Here is a 26,445-nt window from a genome sequence, read left to right as displayed (position 1 = left end):
ACGACCTGGACCCCCCCAAAAAAGAATATGCATTTAAATTAAAGAATAACTCACTATGGCTAAGCAATTCATAAATGTTAAATGGTCTCTTTAAAGCATCAATTTTGTTTAATATCAAATGCTTAATTGATTAATTGTTCTATATACTGGGTAAATATGCAAACACCAATTATATAGAAGACCCTGTATGAAAGTACAGCAGTGAACTAAGCAAGCAGAATTCCTACTTACAAAAGTTGGCATCATGGTGGAGAGATTCTCAAATCATTATGATAAATTGTCCTAAGAATTAGATTGCACTGACCTAGTCTAGGGAATCAGGAAACACTTTCCCAAGTAAATGGTATTTGATTTTCAGAAGGCAATTTGCAATTTAGGTAGGCTAAAGAGGTATACATGTCAGACAACAAGTAGGAGAAGGATTATGTGAAAAGACTGAAGACACCATGATAATTTACTGACGGCACTTGCCGTCAATAGGATTGGCAGAGACACATGAGTTAGGACCTAGTGAATGAAGACAATGCCTGCTTAGAAGTAAAGGAATTCTTATGTTATCAAATAAAAATGTCATCATAAGTATTTCAAATGTGGTAGTGTTACGATTAGACTTGCATTTTTAAAAATAATGACAATGATAAATAGTGTGGTGGATGGATGGGTGAATGAGGTAAGAGCAGAGAGCAGGCCAGGTAAAAGAGAGATAGGCGATGTCATGTGATAGACTGATGGCTGTAGAGGTGGGAAAGAAGACTAATTTAACACATATTTTAACTGGCCTAATTTCTTTATTGTAAACTATTTTTTATTGTGAAAATATCGTACAGAGGGGTTACAATTACATGGGCAAGGTAATGAGTACATTTCTTATCAAGCATTGTTGCCTCCTCCTTTGTTTCCCCTTCCCATCCCTTCCCATCTCCCCCCCTCCCCCCCAGGCCCCACCCTACATCCCCCCATCCCCCGACCAAAATTGTAAAGTTTATTTTTCAACATAATGACTTGTACATCTCATTGTTGCAATGGGTCCACACCGATATCCCTATTTAAATGATTTGTTTTTACCCTTCCCCTCCACAAATTATACCAACATCAAATACAGTGAAAGCAGGGGTTATACCGTGGGGGAGGGACATAAAAAACAACAAAGAACTCATCTTATAAATATGATAGAAACAATCACAAGAAAGAGGAAAACATCTGAATCCTTATCTTGGGGTTCATTTCACCTAATATCAACCTATCTGACCTTTTCTGCTTGTCTCAGACATATACTAGTCATTGCAAATAAGGGAAACCATGGGACCTATGTTTCTTTGGGCCTGGCTTACTTCACTTAATATAATTTTTTCCAAGTATTTCCATTTCCTAACAAATGGGGCAATATCACTCTTTCTGATGGAGGCATAGAATTCCATTGTGTATATATACCACATTTTCTTGATCCATTCATCTACTGAGGGGCATCTGGGTTGGTTCCATATCTTAGCTATGGTAAATAATGCTGCAATAAACATAGTTGTGCTGGTAGCTTTAGTAGGGTCTTGTTTGTGATCATGTGGGTAAATGCCCAAATGTGGGATTGCTGGGTCATAGGGAGCTCTATGTGGAGTCTTTTGAGGAACCTCCATACTACTTGCCAAAGTGGTTGAACAATTTACACTCCCACCAACAGTTCAGTAAGGTTCCCTTCAGGCCACATCCCCTCCAGCATCTGTTGTTATTAGAGTTCTTGATTATAGCCATTCTATCTGGGGTCAGGTGATATCTCAATGTTGTTTTGATTTGTATTTCTTTTATGGCTAGAAAGGTTGAGCATTTCTTCATGTGTCTATTGGCCATCCTTCTTTCCTCTTCAGAGAAGTTTCTCTTTAAGTCTTAAGCCCACTTATTTATTGGGCAGTTGTTTCTTTGAGGATTTGTTGTTGGAGGATTTAATTTTTTGAGTCTCAGGTATAGTTTAAATAGGAGACCCTTGTCTGTTGTATGGCTAGTGAAGATCTTCTCCCAGTCTGTGGGCTTTCTATTGATCTTGCTACCTATGCCCTTTGCCATGCAGAAGCTCTGCAATTTCATGCAGTCCCATTTGTCCAACCTTTCTTTAATTTGTTGTGTTTCTGGGTCTGTATTAAGAAAATTTTGGCCTATCCCAAGGAGACCTAGGGTTTCTCCTATTCCATCCTGTAATGTTTTCAGAGTGTCTGCTTTGACTCTGAGGTATTTGATCCATTAGTAGAAGTAACAAATGAGGCTGAGACTTTGGAAAATGAGTTGCCAATTAGAGAAAAGCATGGCTAAAAAGGCTAATGAACAACGAGATAAGGATGTAAGTTCTCAAAAACGTGAGCTTTTGGCTCAAAGGGCAAGTAAGAGAGTGACTGCAAAACAGTAAGTCCTGCACTATGGAGTTGGGTTGCTGGAAATCACCTTGTCATATTGCAGAATTCTATTTATTCCTCCAGATTTTGATCACCAGAGTCTAGGCTGTTATTTCGTTAAATAAGGAACATGTCCTCTTTTGTACTCCATGTGCATACAAGAATCATAAAATGATACTGTTTTGTGCTTTCAGTAGTTCAGAATTTTTTTAGCAAAATCATTCTTTCCTTTTTTAGGTATTAGCTTATTTATTTTTATATTTTTGCATTAGCATATATGAATAACATACAGTTTCATCAAGATAATTCCACAAGTGTATATAGTATACTTTGAACAGATTTTTCCCCTCCCTTATTTTTCCTTCCTCTTTCACTCCCCTCCTCCATTTTCAAACACTGTTTGGTAAATTTCAGTGGTACTGTCTTCATATAAATATATGCATACAGAGTTCCTTCAGTCCTTGTACCCTTCAGTATCCTTTCTGTACTTTAATAGCCTTTATTCTCCAAAGATCTGATCTAAGTTTTAAAGGATGTGAAGAAAGGAGGGGTTGGGGGAAAAATCCCTACTAATCTAAAAATTATCCTTTTTCTTTCCAGCTGTCTTTCTATTCTCTGAATAAATTTACATAATCCATGTAACCCCAAATGTCTTATTGGAGGAGACTCATGATGGTTTCATCCTTTTGTTCCACCAACACATAGTAAATCCTTAGAGTCAACACAAAGGAAACTGTCAAGATAAGACACTTACCACAGACTGTTAAATTTGGCATGTGACTCATGAAGTGTCTATTGGCCTAATCCAAACAATTTCTCTTGGGAAACAATGTCAAAGTAAACTAAGAAACATTAGTACTAGAATCTATTTTCTTATTTTTCAAAAAATAATCAACTTGAACTATACTTTGTTGCTCTGTTAGTTCTGTCTTCATGGAGATTTGCTCAGATTGAGGATTTAGTAATTTATACATATGGACCCAAGATCTAGAAATACCGTTTCAAAAAATGATAAAATCAGTCAGGTACCAGTTGCTCACGCCAGTAATCCTAGTTACTCAGGAGGTTGTGACCTGAGGGTCACAGTTCAAAGCCAGCCTGGGCAGGAAAGTTTATGAGGCTTTTATTTCCAATTAACCAGCCTAAAGCCAGAAGTGGGGCTGTGGCCCATATTCAAGAGCACTGGCCTTGAGCAAAATGGCTCAGAGACACTGCTCAGGCCCTGAGTTCCTGAGTTCAACTTGTAGGACCCACGCAAGAGCCTGTGCACATGCACATGCACACAGAAAATGCTAAAATGCAGTGTAAGTTTCAATAAATGTGATCTGTAGAATGAGACAAACCCATACAATAGGAAATGTATAGAAAATATTCAGATTTATAAATGGGAATCCATTTGCTTTACTTTCTAGTTCCAGAACTTAGTCCAGCTCAGGGAAATTTTGTTCAAATAAAACAAGCTGAAAATTTTTAGCTCAGTGGTCAGCACACAATGGTGACTCCCTAAGTCATTCATTTCATTTCTAAAAAATAGTTCTCTAATTTTCATTCATTCAGCAAACACTCATTGAGGATCTACTAAATGCAGTACACTGTGCCAAGCACAGTGTGTACATTAGTAAAACAGATAGACAGATAGACGTGGTGCATATTCTTTGGGAGGCTACAAGGAATGTGTGCAAAATGTAGAAAATATTCAGCTGAGTTACTAACTAACTAACTTTTCTACTAACTTTATCAACTCTAAAGAAATAATGGCTTATTTTCATACTTCTAATTTTAAAATAATTTTGTTCTGATTCCTGATTCATAGATTCAGAGAAAATTAGAAGGTAGAATTCTAATGAACTCATTTTAATGTACAAAGCATATGTTTCATTGGTTGTGTGAACTTTAAAAACGTCCTTTCAATATTATCTTACCTTTCCATAGAGAGGCCTTAGTTATTAGAGGTCCTGAGTTTTGCTGATACTAGCAGTGAGAATGTTGATACGGAAGAGATTTCCAGATGGTTCAGAACTGATAATGGGGGAACAACAACAAAGAGATATGGGAAGAAGGAAAGAATTTTGATGTCCTGAAATATACAAAGGAAGGAAGAGGAACTTCTGAGAAGCCTGAGCTAGTCTTCATAGCTGTCTAGATTGAGCAACCAGCCAGTAAAGGGGAGCGAGAGGCAAGAAAAAAGACACAATGTACTTAGAAATACAAAAAGACACAGTAATATCTGTCCATTCACGTGTACTTTGATTGACCAGTCATATGATTACAGCATTTTTCAGGAAAGATGGAAGAAATCATTTTCCTTCAATTTCCTTAAAATATACTTAAATTCTTAAAAGAGAAAATAATATATACTTTTAAAAAATATTTCAAATTGTTATATTTAGTGATGATAATTTTATTTTCATAATATTCATTATTCAGGAGAATATTTTGATAGTTAACTAGCACAGGAAGACTCAGCAGTCTCCTCAGATAAAATGTAAGGGTTGAGTTGATTTACATTTCAAAGGCAAGATATATATGATGCTTGAAGAAGAAAATTCAAAGAAAAAGTGAAAACAGAGAGACAACTTTACCAGGGAGATAATAAAACTTCCTATAACTATTTTGTCCAAGAGGACTGGGCTACATGAAAGGTCAGGGATTCATTGGCTGACGTCTACAGAAGTTGTCAGAATTAAAATTGAGTCCGTTTTGTTAAACACTGAGAGACAGACAGACAGACAGAGACATGTCCAGACGGGGAAAGGGGGAGGGAAGAAGTGGAAGAGGAAAGTGGAGGGAAGAGAAGAGGGGAAGGGAAGGGGAGTGGGGAGAGAAGGAGAGGGGAGGAGAGGGGAAGAAAGTAGAAAAAGGGAGAGGAGAGGAGACTGCACAAGTCACAATCAAAATGCAGACATAATAACATTTTATGTAAAGTTAACTTTAGGATCTATGTGTAAGATGTGTAGGAAAACTAAATCAATTTATTGTTTAGACATTTGTGTAACTGACAAGAAATCTTGTTATGTCTATAAATATCTCAATAGCTATAAAGAACCTGAAATCCCATACACAAGTATTTCAGATAAAGAATAATCAGCTTACCAGCAATTCTTATTACTTATTAGAGGCAATAAGTACTACTGACACGAGAGATTCCTTTTGAGGATTACATAAAATAATGTATGTGAAACACATAGCTAATCGTTCCTTCTGCATCTTTTTTTTTCCCTTTTCTATGTCACAGTTTTGCTCAGTGGTGGATTTACTTCTAATCTGTTAGGAGCTAGGAAATCAAAGTTACAGGAAAAGTAAGATTTTTTTTCATTAGAGAGGATAATGGTTTGATATTATTCAAACCCCAGTTTATATGCTATGTGAAGAGTTCATATAACCTTTCCAGGCTTGAACATTTAATCCTGGTTTTAGAGACATCATGACGTTGGCGAAAAAAATGTGCCTAATTCTACTCTGACATTTCCCACAATGGTGCTTTCAAATGTTTCCCAACAAATATAGCCTCTAATCTGCCCTTTCCTAGAACTTCATTTGCTTCATGGGAAACCACAAGATTAAAGCCATGTGGGAGTGTGTTCCCAGATTCCCACAGTGTCACTTCCCAGTCATGTGTTGACTAGTTGCTTTTCTTTCACTTTGTACTAATCCTTTGAATCCCTTTCAGCCTCTCCTTCCTAGCTTATTAGAAAAAATATATTGTATTGATTTTTTACAGATCCAACAGACCAAGTACAGTGCTATAGTTTCACTCAACAAATTTGGTGAATACACAGGATTTGATTTGGAGGTTGAAGCCAATGTAATAACATTTTTCAAGTCTGAGTGGGAGAATTAGAATATGCATGTAAAACTGTATGGTTTTTGCTGACTTTTAAACAAGTTCTAGAGAATCAAAGAGAAGTCTAGAGTTTAGCCCTAATACTACTTTAGAAGGAGAATAAAGGAGCATTGAGATATGGCATAGTGCTAGAATACCTGCCTAAGAGGGAGGGCGGGAAAATAAAAAGTTTCTGCACAACTAAAGACATAGCAATAAAACTAGAAAGACAGCCAACTAATTGGGGAAAATATTTACCAGCAATATATCAGACAAAAGCCTAATAACCATTATATACAGGGAACTCAAGAAACTAATCCCTACCAAACCTACCAAACCAATTATTAAATGGGCAAGGGAACTAAAGAGGCACTTCTCAGAAGAAGAGATTCACATGGCCTAGAAACACAAGAAATCTTCATCACACCTCGCTGTAAAGTAAATACAAATATAAACAACCCTGAGATACCACCTTACTCTAGTCAGAATGGCCCATATCCTAAATTTAGTGCACGGCAATGTTGTAGGGGATGCGGAGAGGTACCCTACTGCACTGCTGGTGGGAATGTACACCTATACTTCAGAAAGCAGTCTGGAGGTACCTCAGAAAGCTAAATATAGATCTCCCTTATGACCCAGACATACCACTCCTAGGCATCTACCCTAGGCACCCCCATGTTCACTGCAGCACTATTCATAATAACCAAGATATGGACACCACCCAGATGTCCCACTACAGATGAATGGATCCAAAAATTTGGTATACCTATATACAATGGAATATTATGCAGCCATTAGAAAGGACAAAATAATGGCATTCACAGGAAATGGATGGAACTAGAAAAAAATCATTCTGAAGTAAGCCAAGAGCAAAGAGAGAAATAGCACATGGTCTCCCTGATATGTGGATGTTAAATCCAAAATATAAGGAGATACAATAAAGTAAACAGACTCGAGAAACAAAGGACCTCCACTCATCTTGTCGTATTACTACTAAATGACCCCATGTTGTTGACCACATATATGATATATGATATATATATATATATATATATATATATATATATATATATATGTGCACACATCTGAGTGAAGCTTGGAGGAGGACACAGAATCAGAGGGAAACGGGAAAACAAAACAGAGGGCCCATCAGCTGCACTCGACATCAATGAAAATGAACTAAGCAACTCAAGGGCAGTGATGGGAGGGAGGGAATGAGGGAAGGAGGGAACAGCTAACACTAAGCAAAAGGAAAGAAATGTACATACCACCCACTGTGGAAGAAATAGTTGTATTGTCAAAGCTCATGGAATTCACAAATTTTATAGACCACGATAATAATAATTTGCTTCATGAAGGTTAGAATGTTTGTGATTTTAACTAAGTATCACTATCTCACAATACTGTGAAATTTATGTAATCATTTAATCACAATAAAAATTATTTTAAAAAAGAGGGAGGGAGGGAGGGATGGAGAGGGGAAGAGGGAGGTATAAAGAAACTGACCTCTTCTGTTATTCCATTTTTAATTATAATAACAAAGTATCTAGGGTTAATAGTTTATCCAAAAAAGAGTTTTATTTAGCTGGTTTAGAGGCTGAAGGTGTAAGATGGATTAGTCCCTTTGGTTGAATTTGTAGGGAGGGTCTTCTTGGCTCATGACATGAGGTGAATGTCTGAGCATAGGAGAGAACACATGGTAAGACACAGAGCCAGAGAAGGATTCAGGGGTCAGGCTTACTGTTTCATAAAAACTCACTTTTAAAAGAACTAATCAGGGGCCCATTAGAACTAAAGGCAGTGGCCCCAGGGCCCTGACTAGCTCTTTTCCATTAGCTCTACTTCTGAAGTTTATACCATTGCACCAAAGACTAAGCCTCTAACACATGAATCCAGGGGGCCAAAACACATCCAACACATAGCATCACTTCAATATCTGATAGATGAAGGCACCTGGACAGGTAGGCCAAGGCTCCGGAGTGTGACCTCTCATCCTCATATTCATCTCTCTTCCTTCCTTTAGAGACTCCAATGTATCATTCTCTGTTTACTCCCCTGCTTTTACTTCTGCATTTGCTTCTGCTTCTCCTTGTCAGTGTGTTACACAATCTACATTTTCTGAAAAGAAATAATGTGATTAGGCCATTTATGAGTTAATACCTAGGACATTTCATACCTGAATACTGCCAAGTTGGCAGTAGGAACCATAATGACCTCTTCAAGATCTGATTGTTGACCGCAGTCTAAATAGTGTGTCCAAAGTACACGAGACACTAATGCTGGCAACCAGTGTTGAAATAACTGTTTCTGGCTTCTGGAAGGAACTGCTAGGTAGTCAGGATTCTACCATTGTCATCCACACCTGGTTTTCTTTGAAATCTTAAGGTGGAATGCAGCTAAGTTAGCCAGGTTGAGGTTTAGTGAGTAAAAACATAGAATGTTAAATTTGAATTTCAAATATATAACAAATAATAGTGGACATACTTTTGTGCCATGATGTTGTGAATTGTGCTGACAGTTCTTGTACTCCAGGCATAGTATCAATTTTTCATAGCAGGATAAACAGACTTAGAAATAGCTTAGATGTTGAGAAAATATGAAAATGTGGAGTAGGAAAGATTAACTATAAAGGTAGAGTTTGGGACAAATTTCTAGGAGAAAGTGGTATTTAATCTGGGTCTTGTAAGGAAGGGTAGGTAGAACTTAGCATAGAAATATGAAATACTTCTCTTTCTTTCTTTTCTTAGTGGTGGGGCCTGAAATCCTTCAGCTCTTCAGCTCAAAGCTAGTGCTCTACCACTTGAGAAACAGTACCATTTCCAGCTTTTTCTGCTTATGTGGGCCTCTTGCATGCAAGGCAAGCACTCTACCACTGAGCCACCTTCCCAGTCCCTCCCCCCACTTTTTTTTTTTAAGTTAAAAGGAACATTCTAAATAAAAGTATCAATGGGATGAATGTAAGGGATACAATAATTCAAGCTGGTATGAATGGAACTATGTTAATGAGGGAGTTTGACCAGGGAGTTGAGTATAGATGGCTTTTCATTATAGGTGGAAGATTTATGATTATCACAAAGAATTTGGACAGAAACCAAAAGCAGGTCTGTGTTTTAGGGGATAATAACTAGAAAGGTCAACGCTGAAAGGCCGGGAGACCATTTTAGGAGTCCAGGACTGTCTAAGGATTGTCTTGCAAGAGGGAAAGGACACATGGAACTGGTTTTGGTTAAAATGTTATTTATCAAGTCAGTGATCAAGGCAAATCACCATAACCTGAGTTTCATTATATTTTCTGTGAACAGTTAGACTTATAAGTTGGGAGAGAAAAGTAACCCTGTGCAAACATACCTCGTGGGAGGTTATTCCTCAAGAAAAAGATACATACACACACACACACACACACACACACACACACAGTATCTTCCTTATTCCTCATTGGTAAAGGCTGTGGGCCTTTAATTTTTATCTTTGTCCTTCCCTTTAACCAGGCTGTTCTGCAGTCACTGGTTTTGCTTGTTGAGTTTTCTCAACTGGGCGCCTCACCAGGACTTCTGAAAACAGCTCCGGGTACCTTTATCTCTGCCTCTGGGAGTCTTTGTGTTCATTAGGCCCTCAAAAAGACTTATGAACTAAAGTAGACATGGGGGGGGACAGGGGTGGGTGCTGCGATCGGGCTGGGGGCAGCGCAGCCCGCAGGTGCCCACTGGCCAGCCCAGGGCCGAGTCATGCCGAAGAGGCAGAGGCGTCCCACCCTCCCCTGCACCCTGCGCCCTGCGTGAGCCGCGGGACCGTGAGTCTACAGGACTCACTTCCAACTCAGACACAAAATCCCCCTCCTCCAGGCCTCTAGGGCTCGTTCTCGGGAAGTCCTAACTTCTTCCCTGCTTCTTTGGCCCTTCTTCCTGCTCGGATGAGTAAACAGCGCGGGTTTTCCAGAAGCGGGCCGGATGGATGGGGACAGGGAGGCGGAGGCAGAGCTGGGCGGTGCGCGTGGGTTGTGGGGTGGCGAGGGGGTGGGGACTCCACGAACTTTGTAATTCTGCCTCGGGAACCCGCGGTGACAGTACCGTGGGCGCTTTGAGCAGCCATCTCAGACGAGGAGGAGAACTGCTGCAGAATCGCCGCCCGCCCCTTCTCCCCACCGCGCGCGTAGATTACAAAAACCTCCCCAAGCTGCCCACCGCCCGGGACCGAACGACACGTGTCCTGGGGCCCGATGGAGCTGCTCAGCCTCCCGGGCCTGGTCCTCGCTGCGGCCCTGCTGCTCCTCGTCCTGTGTTTGCGCACCCGGCGCACCAGGTAAGCGCGCCCAGGCTGCCCTGCCCGGGCCACGCATGCGCCTGGGTCCCCTGCGCCACCCAGATGGAAAGCCAGCCCGGCCCCCTCCAGGGTTGGCAGCTCAGACATAACTCTCGCTCCAGGCCACTGGCATCTTTTGGGAGCTTGTGGAATCACAAAGGCGACTCCCCTACACTTAGGTATTCATATTAAAGGTTTGGGGCCCAGTTGGATTTGGAGCTTAAGCACAGGTTGTAAAATCCCCCAGGTTGGCCCTAGACATTATTCATCACGCCTGTGGCTTTTGCATGCTATTGTGTATCCTGTTGCTGCTGCGTGTGTCCATGCTTTATGGCCTAGAATTCATGGAACCCTGTAGGAGAGGAATTTGCTTACATTTCATTCAGTTAAAAGATTTCCAGGAAATCTGATGCAGGATATAAAAACAACTCAGGGTTCTACCTTATGCCTCAGTTTACCTGACTGGACTTCATCTCAAAAAAGAAATGAAATAACAGAACTTTCACGTTGTGGAAATTTTGTGAGAAGTAAATGGGGTAATAGTCTCTGTTTATGCCCATGGCCTATTGTTTTTTTTTTTTTTTAACCTAGCAATTCATTAAAATTCAGAAGTGTCACTATTTGTCTAATTTGAAGCTTGGAAGTGGAATTCAAATACAATCATTCATTTTTAAGTGTTTTTCTTTCCGTCCTTTAGTTTTTATCACTTTTAAAAACTAAACAGATACATTTTTAGTAGATAGCAATCATTAATTTATATTCACAGTACATATACATATCAGCACATATGCATGTGTGATATGGGTTGTTTCTCATTGATTTGGGAGACAGTGGAACTATTGTGCTTCATACAAATATCTGTCAACATTCTCTTAAATTCGCGCTGTTGAATAGGATAAGGGTATTGCATTTCCTCCCATATGAGTTTTCAGATCTTTCTAGAATGTGCAGCAAGCTCTCTCAGGTTGTATTCTCCAGGAGTTGTGATTTTGTTTGAGCCACCAAGATGATTAGGAAATGAGGGTTATATGATTCTACCTTCTCTATTTTCAGTGTCAGTTAAAGCTAGTTAAGATATATTCCTAATGGAAAGACTTGGAAACAATTATGTTAAGTGAAGTGAGTCAGGCCCAGAGAGACAAAGCACACATGTTTTCCCATACATGTGGAAGCTAGATTTAGCTCACAAATTTATTATTAAATATGTTGGAAGATTCACAAGTATATGCAGAAGTATTAACTGAAATGTGATATAAATAAGTTCAAGGGAGAACTTGGTGTTTTTGCTTTTTCATCTCTTTCTTTCCCTCACCTCTTCTCGCTTTTCTTTCTCTTTCTCTCCCTTCCTTCCTCCCTCCCTCCCTCCCTTCCTTCCTACCTTCCTTCCTTCCCTCTCTTCCTTCCTCCTTCCCTCTCTTCCTTCCTCTCCCCCTCCCTCCCTTCCTCCCTCCCTCCCTCCCTCCCTCCCTCCCTTCGTTCCTTCCTTCCTTCCTTGGAATTGAGGTGTTGGGAGCAATGTCAGGCAAACCTTGTACTACTAATGCCATGTTGTGAATGTTTATATCCTCATGCTATCCCCATCAATTCAAATGTTGAAATCTTATCCTCAAAAGTGATCATGTTAGTTTTATTATGTGAAGACCTGGTATGTAGATTGCCATCTATGAACCAGATAACAACCTTCACTGAACTCTGAATCTACTGATGCCTTAATCTGGACTTTTTTTCTGACTTTCAAAATGGAGAGATATTTTTTTCTTTCTTATAAGCCACCTAGTTTGTGCTATTTTGTTATAGTAGCTCATACACACTAAATGAAAGTCAAACTATCAACCCATGTTTCCCCAGCAACAGCTGAGGTTTGTTCAGTCTTATAGATCCCTTTCCTTGGGCTCTTGAAAGGCTTGCCTACAGATGTGCACTTCAGGGTTGGCCAAGAATTTGAGGGTTGTTTATATGCAGATTTGGAGAATGTTTTCTCCTTATTTAGATTTATTTCCTAGATTTCCAATCACTTCATAAGCCTCAGTTCTGTCATCTCAAGTAGTATTCTGGGTTTTTGTTTGGGGTATTGTTGTCTACAAGAAACTTCATTTGACATGGATTTGTTCTTTAAAAAGGTTTCATCCCTTCTATTATATACATTTTCTTCTATTTTTTGTAAATATAGATTACACACACACACACACACACACACACACACACACACGTGTATGTTAGCACACACTTTTTTGAGCCATGCTACAGCCTATAAAAAAAAAGCTATTTTTCAGATAGGGTCTCATTTTTTGCCTGGATCTGGCTTTGAACCATGACTCTCCTTATGCCTCTTAATTAGGAGCATGTTGCATTATGCCTCTCTTGTTTAGATGAGTTTTACTAACTTGTTGCCCAGGCTGACCTTAAAATATGGTCTTGCTGATATCTACCTCCCAAATAGCTAGATCATAGTCATGAGCCACTATGCCTGTCTTGAATGTCTACTGGCTTTTCTTCTTGATCCTATTGTCCTTACCTGGCTGCATTATCAGTTACTTTCCAAGAGTTACTCTTGAGCCATTGTAAATAATTCCCATCAGGAAGTCGTTAAGGTGCTACTGTTTATCTAATCTGTTTACAAAAGATCTTTTATTTCTTCTCAAGTTAGCTGTAATGAGCTGTTTTTTTCATTCTTTCTTTTAATTTTCACCTGTCAAAGATGGCTTCTTTGGTAAGTAAGTGAAAAAAATATAAAAACAAAATTAAAAAGGTGGTAAAACCTAAGTTTGTATATTATTACATTCAGCAGATACAGATTTATTCTATCAAATTGTTCTAAACGTTTCTAAGATGTTTACTCTTAGATTCTGTGCTTATCATTTTGCAGATGGGTGATTTAAACAAAACAAAACACCAGCAAAAAATAACCAGTCCCTGGTTGTGTCACACAGGATGATATGTTGCGTAACACTAATCTTTTGAACGATTGTTCCAGCCTCATATCTCTGAGAAAATCCTTGTTGGGCAGCAGGGGGTTTTCATTTGTAACTGAGGGCTGACCAAGTCCAGAATGCTGAAATATCATAGGCAGTCTGGATTTGAAAGCTAGAAGACAGTTTGCATGCATATTTGATGTTCTTGGTACCACTCAAAGACCTGTTTCTCCTAGGTACTGATTCAGAGAAAAGAAGAAACAAGAATAAAAGTAAGAAACAAGATTAAAATTCTATTTAGATCAGTTTGAGTCCAAGGAAAAATTCAGTGACTTTTGTTTTGAGTTGTAGGTTATATAGATAATGGCTTATTTGAGATATTGATTTGTTGATATTATTGCTTCACACAATTATTTCTCTTTCTGATTATAGTCATCTTTATTGATCAGCGATTTATCCCAGATTCCCTTGCATATCAGAAACTGCTATGCTCAAATCTCTTATATAAAAGGATAATACTTTGAATCATCCCTAGATTACTTACTATACCTAATACAATGTAAATACTTATTATATTGTTCAGAGAATAATGGCAAGGTGAAACAGATGTGCACCTGTTCAGTACAGATGCAATATTTTTTCCCGTCATGGGGCTTGAACTCTGGGCCTGAGTGCTGTCCCTCGGCTCTTCAGTTCAAGGCTAGTGTCTACCACTTGAGCTATAATGCCACTTTCAGTTTTCTGGTGGTTTATTGGAGATGAGTTTTGCCCACTTTCCTGCCCGGACTGGCTTTGAACTGTTATCCTCAGATCTCAGCCTCCTGAGTAGCTAGGATTACAGGCATGAGCCACTGGCACCCAGCCAGATGCGATTTTTTTTTCTGAATGTTTCAGATCTGCAAGTTTGAATCCACAGATACATAACCTAAGGCTGTGAATGCCCCAACAGTACTTACTGACTCCTACACAAGATCTTGGGTGCTCTAGATCCGTTGTATTGTTATCACCACCTATGGGATAAGGAGAGCTAGGCTGCCACCATTAGTGAATAGCTTTATTTTTCTTTTCTCATAATAAAATATAGGTAAAGAAGGTCAAGTCATCTTCTATTTAAGATTGTGTCAAGATCAACAGATGGGACTTTGTGTTTTTACAAGGAAGGTGTTAGAGAGTCTCTGGGTACTGTAGTAGCTTTTGGTTAAATTGCTTATTGATAAATACACTGTACTATAATTCCTCTTGTTAAAGCCAGGGTTTGAATTAGTGGTATTACCATTTCATCCTGATTTCTGTCCTTCTTTACTAGTCTATTTTGTTACAACCTCTTAGAAAAAGAGGTTGTAAGAGAGAATTTTTTGGATAGTGATGGAGGAAGATGATGTTCCTGAACAAAAATATTTTGGTGATTGACCTAATTTTCTTGGCCACTGAAGATAACCAATTAATTAGTCATGAAATATTCATTCATGCCACTTGGACCAATACTGAGGATTGCTAAATTCTATCATCACATATTTCTGATAAATCCCAGAAACCCTTACTATATCAAAAATCTGTTGGTTGTGTATCAAACATTTGAGAAAATCATTCTCAGGAGTTTTGTTGAGTTAGCCTAAGCTTTTTATCACTATTGAAATAAAATCTTGAAGTGTTAACATAGTTACATGGGTGATAGGTTACTTAATCCACTTTGGCTATTACAAGGAAATACAATAAACTGGATGGCTTTCAAACCAGAAAAGTTTATCTCGAGTTCTGCAGACTTAAAAGTCTTAGACAAAGGTGCTAAGAGATAATGGTGTTCTTTTTTTAAAAAAATTATCTTCAAATAGTTACATAAGGAATTTCAATTCAACATGTCAGTTTATGAGTACACTCAGGATTTCCGAGAGTATGGCAAAGGAAAATAGAAATGGGTCCAACTTTTTCTAATGTAGTGCCTCATTTAATCTTTGCTATTTTTTCAAAATCAGAAATGGGGATTAATTATTTTGCCTTAGGTAAAGCTTACCTCAGGCATGCAACTGGGTTTTTGATTATAGATCTACTCAGGATATGATAGAATAAGTCCCTCTCGACTCCAGAGATATCACATATTCTTTATAACCTATGCATAGGTTTGGCTACATGGTAAAGAAGAATTAAGAGTGCCTAAGGAATGAAATCAGCTGAGTGTAAAATCAAGAATTATCTTGGATTATTTGGTTGGGCTCAATGTAACTACAATTGCCATTGAAGCTGAAAGTTGGGATAGGGAAGAATGATGGGAGGAGTGACTGATTAAGAAGCACTAGATACTTAGATGACATGTAAAATTGTAACTCCCTTGTACAACCTTTTGAAGTTCAGAAAGTAAAATAAATAATAAGTAAAAATGTAAAAAAAATAGAAGAGAAAGTTCAGAAAAAATTACAATGATATGGCATGGAAAAGATGTGACTTTTAAGGGTTCTTTGTTCTGTTTTGGTGCTCAGGGTCAAATCTGGAGCTTTGTATTTATTGACAACCTTGCATATAAGGGGATGAAGAAGTCCTTGATCAAAGTATACAGGCAGCCCACAGAAACTGGAAAAGGAAAGGAAACAAATTCTCCCCAACACTTGCAAGAAAGTATCATAGTCATACATGCCTTTTCAATACGTGGTTTTACTCCAGGGACACACAGGTTAGGCTTCTGGTGTATAGAGCTAATCATAAATGTGTGCTGAGCCCCTGGATAGAAATTGTTACAGTATTCATGACAGTCTAACACAGTGGCTTTATCTCTCATGCTTTTTGAACTTAGAATCTTCTGGTTTGTAGGTAGATATATTGTCCATTGCACCAGTAGCCTGTGCCTCTTGCTTTTGCATTTCAGCTACACTGCCTCTTCAAAGAAGGCTCAAAAAATGAGAAAAATGCAGCCTTTGGCAGAGAGTTCTAATTGCTCGTGAGAAACAAGAATACAATGTGAACATTTATAAAAACCACAGTCTTCATCACAGTACTAACACAAGCTAGTTTGAGTATTCTTGGTCCCTGGATTCACAGGTTGTCATAAACTATTCATTTATGTCTCTCTTAATCAATTCATAATTAAGTTTTATCATGTACAGACAACTCCATGAATCCTTTTTTTGTTTTTGCCAGTCCTGGGGTACTATCTCTGAGCTTCTTTTGCTCAAGGCTAGCACTCTACCACTTGAGCCACAGTGCCACTTTTGGCTTTTTCTGTTTATGTGGTACTGAGGAATTGAACCCAGGGCTTCATGCATGCTAGGCAAGCACTCTACCACTAAGCAACATTCCAAGCCCAAGCTCCATGAATCTTTAGAATGGTTTTAGAAATAGGACTTAAGCTATAGATGGGATGTAGATGTCTTTCCCCACAATGGACTTCTTTTAGCAGAGATTTGTTGCATACCTACTTAATAGCTGCCTGCATCCTGGTGGAGAAAAATGATATGACTTTGAAGATTTGAAGAGAATTAAAGGGAAGTGGACTTACTTCAGTGGTTTCCCAAAAATGATACAGCAGAGTAAGCCACCGGCTCTGGAGGAAAGATGAACAACTTTTTGTGGGAGAATGTTTTTGTGCTATAACAAAAGTAAAATCCCACTGAAACTCTGCCAGGTTACTGTTCTGTGAAAGACAAAGGACTAAATTACAGAAAGCTATTTTGCTGAATAAGAGAAGGTGACATCAATTATATCAAGCATTTTTATGGCTGAGGTGTTCATTTTTATAGCATTGGCTTTTTTTTAAACACGGGGGTATTTGGAATGGGATTATTTTTGTCTATGAAAGAGTGTAAAGGATTAATTAATTCTATAATTGCTTAATATAAAAATTAATAGAATTTTTAACAAAAAGTGAAACCATAATAGGATTTAAATTCATTGTCACTTCTTATATCTTCATCCAAAATAGTTAATATTAATGGAAAAGAAACTTTATTTGATTCAGTTTCTAGTATAATAAGTAGACCCCTGATGAATATTTTTAAGATGAAAGAAATAGGAATGAATGCATGAATGGGTGAAACTTGGTGCAGTAATTGTTATTTTAGGGTTATTATTATCTTAGGGCTTCAGATAACAAAATATATGATTGCTTACAGTGTCATACATTTCAAATTTTCTGCTTCTTTCATTAAAAAGCATAGATTTCTTAGGAAAGTGGTTGATGATGATGAATATTTATCGACTAAGAAAATATTGGTGAAATAATTATTCTTCAGCCTAAGCCTGAGTGAAAAAGATAGTAAACACAGTGCTAGTGACTCCTTAAATTATTGATTCTTAAAATTTAGAGTTTAAAAATATATATCGTTAATTTTCAAGTGTAGATGTTAGATTTTTATAATTGTGAATAAGATTTACTTCCTCCTATAGGTGGTCAGGAGGGCTTATTTAACAAAGCCAGAACCTTGTGTGAAGGGCTGGGTTTTTTTTTTAAATTGTTACTCACATAGAATCAATCATAATTGCTCTTTAGTACACTTAAAACAATAATGGCAGGATTTATGCTGTGAAAGAGACCAGGTTTGTATTTGAAAAAAATCAAAGTTGCTTTGCAAAGCCGTGCTTTGTGTTAGTGATTAGGTATCTCAAAGCTGTGAACACACAAACCATTTTATGCCAGGAAAAGAAGGAGTGTACTATTTGGTTACATCCAATGAGGACTTAGTTTTGTGATATTGTATGTTGTTAATACCATTGTTTTGGGTCAGAATATAAAGGAATCCATTACTTTACACCACAAACAGATATTGTTGACTCTTTTCTCTGTTTTGTGTATTATTTAGTACTAGGGAAAAATATTTCTGATTTGTATTGATGTCAGCCAGTATTTTCAAGCATGGCCTATGTTCTTCCCAGGAAAAGTGCTTTATATTCATCATTATATCCAATTTTATTGGATCCTCCCTCACAAGAACATTTCTCATTTAAATAATGTTCCAAGCATCATATAGATAGAATATTCCTGCAGTTGGAGTTCAGACTCAAAAGTACTTGTCTTCAAGCCCAACTCTTTAACACTGTTTTTCCTTTTTCCTAACTCTTCCTTAACTCCTATCTTGTACCAGATTGTGATGGCACATTTGAAGGATGAGATCAACAAATATGGTCTCCTTTTTCCTCTGTTCTATGTACAGAATTTTGCACTTGTTCCCTTTTGGCTCAGCAAAAAATTGGAGCTCTCTGAGTGTCCAACCTGCTTCACAGTCCGTGACAGCAAAACAAAACAAAACAACAACAAAAACCCAACACCCCCCCCAAAAAAAACCTGTGACAGGGTAATGGCCAGGATGAGGTAACCTTCATCTTGGGAAATCTTCAAGAGCATCAGTCCCAAAATAAAGCCACATTGAAGGAACCAACAATCAAAGGGAATAGATGCTTCCATCCTGTGGGAATTAGCCCAACACAGTGAAGTGTGCTTCTCATTTCAACAATCCCCCTATTGTGAGTGTCATATCTGCAGTTACTTTTGCACTGAGGTTACAGAAAGTCAAGTATTATTTCATGGAGTAAACAACAGTGATTACCAATACATATCTTGAATGTCTTCTGTAGTGAATTTCTTTAAATCTGTTTTTGGATCCTGAAACACCTTTTACTGAGGGCAAAGTATCTCATCTCTGTATTGCATATGGGATGCATAACATCGCCCTTATTTTTCTTTGTAGTCATATGTGATACTTTCTCTCTATATATGTATATGTGCATGCATGTGTAGGTGTATACATTTACACCTATACATGCATATACATATGTGTAAATATATATTCCAAACTAGTTCTACCCTTTTTTTCTTATTGTACCATATGGTATACAGCATCATGCCAAAAGATAAAAATGTCCCTGGAACATATGAAGTCACCAGTCAACTGAAGAAGAGTAATGACTTTTGACCAAAGCATTTGTGACTTTGATATATTTGTAGGCAATAATAATATGTGGATTTAATACCAATAATTCTAAAAACAGCACATATTTGAAACTTTTAAAAATGGCTATTAGTTCATAAGAAAAAGAATCTAAATGTAGTCTTTAAAATTTTTAATATTTTATAGTAATTGATTCAACTTAATGTTTTTATCCTATATCACAGTGTTCCATAGCCATGCATGCAACTTATCTCTGTAACTTTAATTTTTAGGGTTGATGTACAGTTTGATTTCTTATGTTTAAGAGGAGATGAAGTCTTTGTAAGAAACATGGCTACAACAGTTTTCTAATGTATTTCATGGGTTGGATGTCTCAACTGTAAGGAAAGAAAACATAGAATATGGATATATATATATATATATATATATATAATAACATGATAGCAATGTAATTCCCCACTCACAAGCACTGTATATTAAGCCCCATGACCTACTGAAAAGAGAAAGCTCTTAATCATCTTCTTTTGCATTTAATCACCTCTGTTTACAAAATAACCCTACCCGAGATTTTTTTTCACAAGGTGGTTCTATAATTAATAGAGTTATATAGGGGGGAATTTTTTTTCTTCATGCTTTGCTAGGTTCATGTGTAGCTGAGTTTCAGGCACGTATGGCTTGTTGAGATGGGGGAAGAGGGTCTCACTATTTTTTTCCTAAGCTAGCTTCAAATTGCATCCCTACTAGTCTCTACCCGCCCCCCACGAAGTATCTGGAATACAAGTGTGAGTTACTATGTCCTGCCTTTTCATTTTTAGATTTTTCATATGAGAGAAATATAGAGCCTGGCTTGTTTAGCTTAATGGTGATTTCCAGTTCTATTTTCCTGCTAATGATTTGACCTTCTTTTTTTCTTTTTGATAGTCCTGGGGTATGAACTCAGAACCTTGCACTTATTTACTGTGTTTACTTACTTTAGCATTCAACCACTTTCATAATGTTTCTGAATTTGATTTTTGTTGTTTAATTTAGAGACGTGGTCTTGTGAACTTTTCTTCCAGGCTAGCTTCAAACTGCAAACTTCTAGATTTCAGCCTCCTAAGTAGCCAGGATTGCAGTCATGGTTCCTCTTAGTGGAAGAATAATACTCAAGGATGCATTTTCCTTATTCATTCATCTTCTGATGATCATTTAGGCTGATAACATAACTTGGCAATTATGAATGATGCCACAATAAACAAGGGTGTGCGGGCATCTCTATGGTATGCTGACTTTGACACAAAGGAGTATACACCCAGCCCTCATTGTTCTCTCTCTCTCTCTCTCTCTTTCTCTCTCTTTTGTAGTATCAGGGGTTAAACTCAGAGCTTCATACTTACTAGGCAAGAGCTGCACTACTAGACCTTTCAATTTTAGCTTGATTTTAGATAAAGTCCTGAACTTCTGCCCGGGCTGACCTTCAGACTGTGATCTTCCTACCTTTCTTTACCTCCTTAGTATTTGGGATTGTTAGTATATGCCAGGCTTTATCCAGACTCCAGTCCTGGATCTTCTTGTTTGTTTAATAGGCTGTGCATCTGTTTTAGGGGCAGTACCATGCTGTTTTTGACTATCACCCTGTGGTATATAATTTGAAGCCAATTTTTGTGATGTCTCCAATATTGTTCTTTTAGTTCAAGATTGCTTTGTCTATACAGAGGTGTTCTTTTGTGTGCTTCCATATGAATTTGAGGATTTTTCCCCTAGTTCTGTGAATAAGTTCTTTGGGATTTTAATGGGGAGAGAACTGAATCTGAAAAAAGCTTCTCATAATATGGCCATTTTCACAATAGTAAGTCTGTTGATACATGAGCATAACATACTGAGCCTTTTTCTGACTTCATTGAAGCACTTCCCTTTTTGCCTTTTTAGACTTAACACAATGTTCCACATAAGTAGGATTTGTCTCCCAATATGAAGTTGACTATCTTCTCCCCAGACTTCCCTAGCATCTGAGAATTCACATCACAATGTATTATAATTATCAGATACTTGATATTCCTCTACCCACCTACTATTTCATAAAATAGTATGAGAACCAGGGTCTGATTTTATTCATCAATGTGTCCCCAGCATTTACAAAAATGTATGGCATCCTATGGACCATCAAGAAATAATACATTCGTAATTTGGAGAACTGTCCTTAGAAAACAAAGCCTGTTGATAGTTTTCTTCATAGTCATTATTGATTCAGAAAATACTCAGAAACCTAACATGCACAGTTCTCTAATGGTAGATGACTCATACGTAGCTCTGCCTGAGTCAGTGATAAGTCAGTTCTCAGAGATACTCAGTTCTTGAGAATCATCTTAGACGATTTGTTAACAATGAGAGCAGTTTCAGAATTAAACATCTCAGGTTCACAAGTCTGAATCCTTGAGTGAATTCAGTGAAATAGACATCTCATTCTTGAACACGAGTGCAATGCCATTTCTAACAGAGCACCAAGAAAGTGTTTTTGTTATTCATTATTTTTATGGGACTAGCTAAGGTTATTTGATACTCAATCATTAATGAGATCTCATATCAGATCAAACTCACATCAGAGACAAGAAGGCATGTGGTGGAGCATTCCTATAATCTTCGCACTGCAAGGAGGATCATGAGGTCAAAGACAGCTTGGGCAAGACAGCAAGACCCTGTCTCAGAAAAATAAATAGCTGAACAGAATGATGAGACAAAGGACAAGGGGGAACCAATGCAACAGTGATATTCACAAGACAATATGTTGGAAATGCTCTGTACAACTTGAGAGGGGGCAGTTGTGGGGAAGAGGGAAAGTAGGAGAAAAATGAGGGAAGGGGTAACAAGTTTAACAAGAAATGTACTTATTACCTTAACTGTGTAACTTTAACCCCTCTGTTCATCACCTTGACAATAAAAAATTTAAAAAACCTAAAATAGTTAAAGAAATAAGTAAATAGATAAATGATAATATGAAATTTTTGTTACAAAAAAGAACAGAGCAAGTACAACATCTGCCCATATGTCTTCATAACTTTTTAGAATATATCAGGTAGTAATATGTCAGAGTGTTTAAAACCAAGGACTTGATGGTCACAGAGATAGGGATTTGACTGCTAGTTTCTTAGTAAAGTTGACTTCCCACACAATATTTTATCTGCAAGAAAAGAAGTTTTGGGAACAGATGGATGATTTTTGAAATCTCTTAAAGGAAAGCAGAAATGAACTTTTCAGTAAATACTTACTGAATTCCTATAATATAGAAGTGAGTAGAAAGCAGAATAAACTACAAGTTCTGCTTCTGAATTTTTTAGTGCTATATGAATAAATTCCAGTGTTTATACTTCCCAGCTCTGTTGATTAATTCTTTTTTTATTGTGAAAATACTGTACAGAGGGGTTACAATTGATTAATTCTTTCACATGATGTTGCAAAATGTACTTTGTACTGGGAGAAGAATTGAGGCTAATGTCTATTATTAACTATATTAACTGTTAACACAACTTTTTCAACAATCATTGAGGAAAAAGATAGGAACTTTGCAGCCAGTTCTCATTTTTCATATCCATTATTCTTCCATAGTTGTATGTTCCTGTCAGTTCAGAGCAACAAATATTGACTGACATTGGCTAATGATTATATACCTACATTGTTAATTAATAATTTTAGAGTTGAAGAGTAAATTCTATCTCTATGTAACCTCAAATCTACCATGATAGATGGTAGATTACATGGTATACCATGTGATCAGGTATTGAAAAACCATGAATGAACAAACATAACAGAGGAGCTACATAGAAGAAATTCCTAGCAGTAAATACTATTGGACTTGGAGTGGATGCAGGAGGCAGGAAGGAAAGAGGGAAATTATCAAGCTGTCTCAAAACTTCTGAGTTGAATTGAGGATTAGATTTGGGATGAAGAGGATGTTTCTACCTAACATGTTGAATTGGAAGTGACTGGAGGATGGATATCCTGTCACAGTAATCTCTTTGGCAATTCAATTCATCAACATTATTTTTTTAATTCACATCTGCCTTCATGACTTTGGAATACACAAGTAGTAAAAAAAAAAAATTAGGATAGCTGTCAACTCAGAAAAATTTTCTCATGTGTGACCTTTCCCCCATGCCTGCTTCCCCGTATCTATTATGTTATCTGCCATCCTTTCTCAAGGTGACATGTTCTAGGTCAAAATCATTGGCTGAAGGGTAGGATGTAGTCTTTAAAACTTTGATTTTTGCCAGGAGCAGGTGGCTTACTCCTATAATCCTAGCTGTGCAGAAAGCTGAGATTTGAGGATTGTGTTTCGAAGCCAGCCTGGGGAGAAAAGTCCCAAGAGACTCTTATCTCCAATTAAGCATGCAAAAACTGGAAGTGGTGTTGTGGCTCAAGTGGTAGAGCACTAGTCCTGAGCACAGAGACACTAAGGAACAGAGCCCAGGCCCTGAGATCAAGCCCGACAACTGAAAAACAAACAAAACAAAAAAAACTTTGGTTTTTGCAAAAAAACAAACAAAAACATAAAACAAAAAAAACCCCAGACAGATCATTTTCATCTAAGGTCTTGATGTTATAAAATGTGTCTGAGTTATAAAAATGTGTCTGAGTCTGGAATGAGTTGGCAGCCATTGGCCTTGTCTCGATGGAACCAGTAATGTGGGTGGATGAAAAGAGGAGTTGGAAAATACTGTGTGACTGTTGAGAAGACGTCAACACCATGCCAGGTTTGTGGAGCCAGGCTATCAGGACCATATATTCTCCATCCACATCAGTTGCATAGCTGTGTGAGAAAGCAGAGCCTCAGGCCAATGGAATTATGATTTTGTCTCTGAGGCTTGTGTAGTCTAAGAGGAACAAAGTAGTGGGTGAGAAAGCCAGAGTGGTTATGATTGTATGTCCATAGAATCAAACTGGAATAAAGGGCAAGAGAGGATATCAAGTGGGAGAGAGGCACTACAAATAAAGAAGGAATCAAAATTCTGAGGTCATCAGCACTGGATTCTGATGTTGAATAATATGAGCCCATTGACCTGTACCTAAATTTGTGCAGATTGAGTTTCTGTTACTTGAAGCCAAAAGATTTCTGCCAATATGGACAAAAAATATTATGAAAAATAAAGATGAGAGCAAATTGACAAAACTTTCAGGTGGTGGCCAACTCTTATAATAAGTCAGAATTAATAAAGTATACCATTTTGCCTACATTCTAGTCCCGAGATTGTAATTCAATTGGGTGAGCAATGACAATTTGTTCCCCAAACTTAGGGCTGGACTGAGAACCATAAGTTGAAACCTTCCCAACTAAGGTCTCTAGTGGCAACTTCAAATTATTTAAAGGATGATAATCTTTGATAATCTTTGATAATCACTGCATGCAACTGAGATTTTATTTTTTCGTGTAAGGAAAATATGTTCAGATTTCCTCTGGAGAGCAACTAGTCAATCCAAGGAGGAAGCTAAGCAGGCCAGAAAACAGAGTGTGGGTTCATCATGCACCCTAGCAGATTTGTGTCCCTGGTGTGCAGGGCACTCCGTGAACACCAGGGCATGGCTGCTACTGTTGAGGAGCTCACTGTGGTGTTTTGTGTTATTATTTGCATAGTGTTTATTATGATGAGTATGTTAGTTTTAGGTTTATGGTTCAATAGTTTTAGTCTTTATGGTAGATGAACATTTTATTACAAATTAAATTAAAGCTCCTTAAACAATAAGTGTGTAAAGCGTGCCTCTTTTAATAAGAATTTATAGAGGGCAGTGTAATAAATTGGAAGGAGCTTTGTTCAGTGCCTTGACCATACTGTGCTCAAGTCATTTCTTCTATTTCTCAGCACTGAAATTTAAGGAAGGTTCCTTGGCATGTTGTGCCTTAGAATTTCTATCTATAAAATGAGGGCCTTCTATTGGAGTTTTGCCTTTTTTGGTTTTATGGTACACTATTGGTCTAACCTAGGAGTGATGTATTCCTCCTTATAGTTAGAAGATCATATGGTGACTAGTGGAGAATGTGAATGGGCTTGACAGGAATCTCTTTCCCATCATAGCTTTCAGTGATATATTGTGTTAGAAATAAAGATTCTTTCTCACACACATACACACACACATACATAGACATACACACACAGAAAGTAATTGAGAGTACTAAATAATAAAAATGAGGTAAAGGAGAATAGTAATAGCATTGGAATGTATTGGTCTTCCTGTTGGCTTTTTCTGGAGAGTCTTGAAGAAAGTGAGGTACTTGGCCCAGTGCATGGAAGATGATCAAAGTCTTCAGGAAGAAGAGGATGTTCCAAGGTATGCTATTGGGGAAGTAAACATGGCATTTATAGGAAAGAAGCACAGACTAGTTTGTTTTGAAAGAACAGAAGACCAAGCTAGACCAAGCTAGAAAGTAGAGATGATGAACCATAGATCAGCAGAAGCCATTACTGTGAAATGCACTAGATGGGGCACATTTAAGTGTACACATTCAATTTTTCTTATGAAAGGTAAAATAATTGCAATTTAATGTAATACCAACTGGGGTTTGTATGTCCCTGGAGAACATATATAAGAAAAGCTGACATAATTGGGTTCTGGCTTCTCCAATGTGTAGCCCAGAGACTAGTCTGGGCACTAAGGAGATTCACCCAACTTCTCCTTCATCATCCTTTGGCTCTCTGAGTCTCACCATGGTTTAATAGTTTAAAAAATGAAGATATGAGTATATGTGTTTGTCAGTTCTTTACAGTTCTTTACACAGATGGAATTAGATTCCTATAAATATTACTTTTCAGGTTGAATAGTAAATCAGAATGTATAATACAAATTATTTTGTTTAGTTCAGTTGTGTTATCAATTATTATAATCACTAAATGCTTTTCCCCGGAAGAACATTTTTTATGAGCCCTTCATGAGCATTAAAATATTTTTAGTTTTTTCTTAAGAAATGAAGCATGACATAAAAGAAATGCAAATCACAACAACATTGAGATTCTACCTCACCCCGTTAGAATGACTATAATCAAGAAATTGAATAACAACAGATGCTGGAAGGGATGTGGCCAAAAGGGAACCCTACGGCATTGTTGGTGGGACAGTAAACTTACTCAACCACTTTGGAAAGCAGTATGAGGTTCCTCAAAAGACTCCACATAGAGCTGCCCTATGACCCAGCA

General features: G+C 37.6%; 1 protein-coding gene across 1 annotated transcript in view; it reads left to right on the top strand.

Annotated features, from left to right (window-relative positions):
• Positions 1-10,417: 10,417 nt before the first annotated feature.
• The window catches only part of LOC105980438 (25-hydroxycholesterol 7-alpha-hydroxylase), a 164,686-nt gene continuing 148,658 nt past the window's right edge, over positions 10,418-26,445 (top strand). The window contains exon 1 of the mRNA XM_013009272.1: positions 10,418-10,500. Within this exon, the coding sequence (XP_012864726.1) occupies positions 10,418-10,500 (83 nt within the window). The remainder of the gene's footprint in view (positions 10,501-26,445) is intronic.

This window comes from Dipodomys ordii, unplaced genomic scaffold (assembly GCF_000151885.1).
Source record: "Dipodomys ordii isolate 6190 unplaced genomic scaffold, Dord_2.0 Scaffold9, whole genome shotgun sequence".
In the NCBI taxonomy this organism is placed as follows: Eukaryota; Metazoa; Chordata; class Mammalia; order Rodentia; family Heteromyidae; genus Dipodomys; species Dipodomys ordii.
This window is presented reverse-complemented; position numbering and strand designations above follow the sequence as displayed.